Source organism: Dichomitus squalens (assembly GCF_000275845.1).
Source record: "Dichomitus squalens LYAD-421 SS1 unplaced genomic scaffold DICSQscaffold_5, whole genome shotgun sequence".
Classification (NCBI taxonomy): Eukaryota; Fungi; Basidiomycota; class Agaricomycetes; order Polyporales; family Polyporaceae; genus Dichomitus; species Dichomitus squalens.
In genome coordinates this window covers 1,623,022-1,627,718 of record NW_006766887.1, presented here as the reverse complement: position 1 = coordinate 1,627,718, position 4,697 = coordinate 1,623,022, and the positions used below count along the sequence as shown (strand labels likewise).

Genomic DNA, 4,697 nt, shown 5'->3' with positions numbered 1-4,697 from the left:
GGCATGAGAGCCTCCCATACCCGGTGGTCAGGCTTAGCCGAGGGTACGAGCTCTGAACGCCTCCTGGCGGTCACGTACTCAAACCACTCTGGATAAAATCCCGACCATCCCGAATCTATCAACCAAAGCCTACCGTCATCGCCTACAAGGATGTTGCGCATGTTGAGGTCGCAGTGAGTAAGCACCAGTGGTCTAATGTCGTCGAATGGCTTTGAGGGCATGGCCGTGCTAGCTGCGCCTGCTCTACGAAGCGCAAACGCACGAGCTGCATTGTATTTGGCGTTCCAGAATGCAGATAACTCGGAGTAAGATGAGAAGGGTCCGCGAGGAGGCCCTATTTCACCAAACATTGGGCATGGGCAAATTAAGGCCTTGGCGTCAGGAGCGACGGGCCGGGGACGACGGAACGTGGGTGCCTAATGGCGCGTAACTGCTGAATGTAACTGCGCAAGGTGAAGGCGACGCGAAGTTTTCCCCAGATAGACAGCGAAGGCCGGACTTGGGCAAGCTGTTGGCCAGAGATACGATCCATGACGAAGACGGAATACTCGCCTGAATCGTACCGGATGACACGACGAACGCGTGGGACAGGGATGGTTGTGTGATGGAAGACAAGATCGTACGTGAGCGCCTCGGACACGAACATATCGTGGTCGTCCCATATCCGCTTCGCAACGGTTGTGTCGGTGAGCGGCAATATGTGGTTGTCGCCCAGGTCGACACCGGCCTCAGCGCTGAGGGTCCCAGTGCGACGAGACCCGATGAGTTCAATGATCTCGTCGTTGCTCATAGAATCAAGCTCCGATGCCTATGAATATTCAGCGAGGTTACACCACAATCCTTAAGCGTAGTGCTAAGATACGCACTGCGAAGTCCGAAACAGGTCTTTTGGAGCGCGTGATCAGCCGGCATCTGCAATGAGCCCGATAAGTAGATATGCCAGGGATATCAGTTAGATAAATTTTTCGATCCTTATAGTTATAGTAAAACGCGAATTATTTGGCCCAAATGTTATAGTGGCCCCTCCTAATATTTGAGACGGTTGGAGGGATGCCCCTCCCAGATATTCGAGGCGAACCCCAAATATTTGGGATGTATGTAGGAGCGAGGGGAGGAGGGTACTCCCCCTCCACCAAATATTGGCCAAATATTTAGTGTCAGCGCTACATAGCGAGGACCACATTAATGCTGCTTGTGTGCGCTGCGGGTCCTCTTGTGATTCCTTCAAATATTTGATAAATAATTCACCCAGATATTCTTGAGTACGGTGGTGTGCGCAGCGACGTCGATACTCATTCTGGCTAATCTATTACAAACTCTCAACTACATCTATAGACTACATCTAGAGTTAGTGGAGCACAAGAGAGCACATTGTGGCAGAACAACCGCCCTCCGTGAGACACCACCGCACCTCTCTGGGCCTCCAACATCCCCCCTGCACTCTCCACATTACCCCGGCCTGTAGAACGATCAGGGTTCGACAGGTTAAAATAGGGTCACTGAAAGTTTATGTACCACTCAGGCAGGCAATGTTCGCCTGGCGCTTGCGCTCAGGTGGGCCACCAAACTTCGCATCATCGGAGTTCCGGTTCATCTGGCGAGGTAGCTAGTATGGCTCCTATACTGTACCAGTGACAACTGCACGATCCACCGGGTGAGTGATGAAATCACCAGATGAGAAACGACAGAACAGCAACTTACACTTGACGTTCGCAGGCATCGGGGCATGGGCAGGATCCTGGGATACCTTGCTGCCTTGGCTGTGCCAGCTCTGCGACGACACGCTCGTCGCCGCCGTCAAAACCGAGCGGACTGTTGTTGCTGTAGCGCGTGAACGCCCAGGTCGACGTGCCAGCGCTCAACATCGAGCTGCGCAAATTGCTGGTGGCCATCGAACTCGCTCTCGACACCAGCGGCCGACCGCTCCGCGTGCTGGACTGCGAGATCCCGCGCTCAGATATCTTGTCCCCGGTACTGCTGCTGGGTCCGCCATAGCATGGTTTCGGGCCTCCGCGAGCTTGCGACGACCAGAACGGAGAGCTGGAGGAGGGACACAGCCAGAGGAGGGACCCCATGTGCTGCTCGCGTTCGGGCTGGCAGAGTATGTGCTTGAGACGGCGACCGCGGTTCCACAAACCCGTATCGTCGTAATCGCCAAAGCTGCCGAAGTCGCGCTCGCAGTCTCGCTCGGCAGGAAGGGGAGCGGAAGTATGCGGCGACGTGGAAGAACGGACGGGAGGGGCGTTCAGGCTCATTAGCAGGTTCGTGATGTTGCTTGCGGTCACGGACATCTGCTTGCTACCTGAACTCGGTACCTCGGGAGCGCTGGGGCCATCTTCCGCCGCGAGCAACGACTTCGCACCAGCAGCGGGCGGCGTTGGCGTTGTTCTTTCGGAAGAACGGCTTCCACTTCGACATCTTCTTGGAGATCGATGGGGTGGAGGAACCTAGAGAAGTAAGAGAAGGAGGGAAGGAAGAGCGATTGGCGGCAATGACATACCGAGAGAAATAGGATACGGAACTCGACGAACGTCCTAAGTAGCGGACACTGGAGTAGTGGCCGAGCGTCGCGAAGTGCAGGAGATCTCGCGGGCAAGCGCTTGAGAGGCCTGTGCAAGCGTCTCGAGGGTAACGTCGTGCGCCGACGACCGACTTGTCCGGTATGTCGCTGTGGTGCCCCTTGCGAGCGCCGCGCTTGCGTCGCTTATGAGTGGAGATCGGGCGGGAGTAGCGCCCTCTTGCTCAGTCTCGCCGTCGGGAACAGCCGATAGCGTGATAGGACTCTCATGCTTGTGCTCGAACGCAGGACCCAAGGATGGAGCCCGTGAGAGGTTGCGAGAGGTACAACAGTATATACCCTCGCCAGCCAGGCGACGCTTCGTGGTCATTTTGGCAAGCAGCAAGAGGCGGCTGAGGGCGTCTACGAGGCACAGACGGGAGTCCTGCTGAGGGCTGAGGCTGAGGAGAGATGGGGTCAGTGACGCCCGAGCAGGAGGACATTGTGAGGGAGCGGGCGGAGCGGATCGTACCTGGGGCCAGTGTCCGGACTGGAGGACGCCGTGGAGTGCGGCAGTTACCTAGATGCGCCTGCAGATGTTTCTACACAAGCGACACACAAGGAGAATGAGGATGTACTGGTAGTTATGGCGGTACGGAAATTGGCGGGCTTGGAGCGTTCCCAACCCTCCGTGGGTTGGCAGACGTCTACTGCGGGGTGCTTCTTGGTGGGGACGATACGCGTCCGAGCTGTTCTTCTCGCACCTTCGTCGCATGGGCCTCGAGCAGGAAGTTCTTTCTGGCCCTTGAAGAGACCACAGCGGGCGTAAACAGGAGAGCGGGAGAGGCGGCCGAGGCCGAAGGTGTGAGCCATCCACAGCTGCAGAGGAATGGATTACTCACCGTCTGTTGCGGTTGCCCCACCAGTGTCTCATCCCTCCCTCTCCTCCCGCCACCGCCTCAGCTTCATAGCTCCTGCATTATCTGGGCAGCCAGGAGGTCCGAAGGCGGTGCTGAGTAGAACGACAGACGGAGACACATGGAGGCCTGAGCAGAGGGAGACGTGGCAGAGTGCGGAATATAGACGCTTGACGCGCCTGCCAGCGCAGTCACATCAAGCGTCTAAACTTCCGCACTTGGTCCCTCTTGTCTTGTCTCCGCATCCATCCTCTCTCCTCTCGCCTTTCTCGTCTTCTCTTGCGCTTGACAGCTGTCTCCCTCCCTTGACTCCACCAACACCGCTATCACCCAGCGTCTCGCTCTCCTCAAGAACGCTCAGGCGACTGGCCAAACCCTCCCCAAGACGTGCACCCAACAGCCTATGCAACGGCCTTGTGTGTCCTTCGCTCATGATACAAGGCAGCACGTAACCCTTGCACCCTTCTGATGCTCTGAACTCACCGATTTACACCCCTCTGCCCGCCCGTTCTCAATTGGAGAGCAGGAGCTATTTGGGTCCCTTCCGCGGTGGTCTCCCGCCTTCCGTTGTCCTCGACGAACCGCGTCATGTGCCGTTGCACGCTTCTCTGGTGTCGTGGACGTGGATAGGCCGTCTATGCGGGAGCATTCGCACCCTCCCCCCTCCTCCCAGTTGTGACGTCGGTCCTCGTGGACCAGCTGGTGACCTCTTGCACCATCCAGCACCCCAGTAACAGGGCCATCTAGAGGCTCTCCACTGCCCTCAGCACTCACACGAGTCACCCTTCCACCCCATGCGCGTTCTAACAACGTCTGTATCCCCCCCTCCATATGCGCGTCTCGTCCACCTGTGCACGAGATTGCACATGAGTTCACGACTAATTTGCTCTAGCTTCCTCTGCTCAGTACGGCTGTGCAGGAAGCCCATGCTCTCGTTCTCTAGTTCATATTATGTACATAGATCCCATAATATACCTCGTGTAACTTGCATAATCCTTGTACAGTGGGAGCAGCAGGTGGTTCCAGGGTACGAACGCGATGGCCATGTCGCGCTCCTGCGATGCCCGCGGGTGGACGTGCCCGTAACGCTCAGCATGCATGCAGAAGAGGGTGCGTTCAAAGAAGATGAGTTCGGTGAGGCAGACAATGCCGAAGGCGACATGGATGCAATTCTGCGCCGACGTCGAGCTGAACACGTTTGTCTGCGTGCTGTCCCCGCTCCCGTCCCAGCCACTTGAACCGGGGGCGACGATGAGGACAAGCTCGATTCCGTTTTGTGCATC

The 4,697-nt window shown here is 57.1% G+C and overlaps 1 protein-coding gene across 1 annotated transcript; it reads right to left on the bottom strand.

The window, feature by feature from the left end:
- Nucleotides 1–364: 364 nt before the first annotated feature.
- On the bottom strand, nucleotides 365–2,291 carry DICSQDRAFT_167619 (uncharacterized protein; the record flags this gene model as incomplete). The annotated part of the gene is made up of 3 exons (XM_007363212.1): nucleotides 365–808; nucleotides 867–885; nucleotides 1,702–2,291. 3 exons carry the CDS (start codon nucleotides 2,289–2,291, stop codon nucleotides 365–367), a joined length of 1,053 nt encoding a protein of 350 aa, XP_007363274.1.
- Between the last annotated feature and the right edge of the window lie 2,406 nt (nucleotides 2,292–4,697).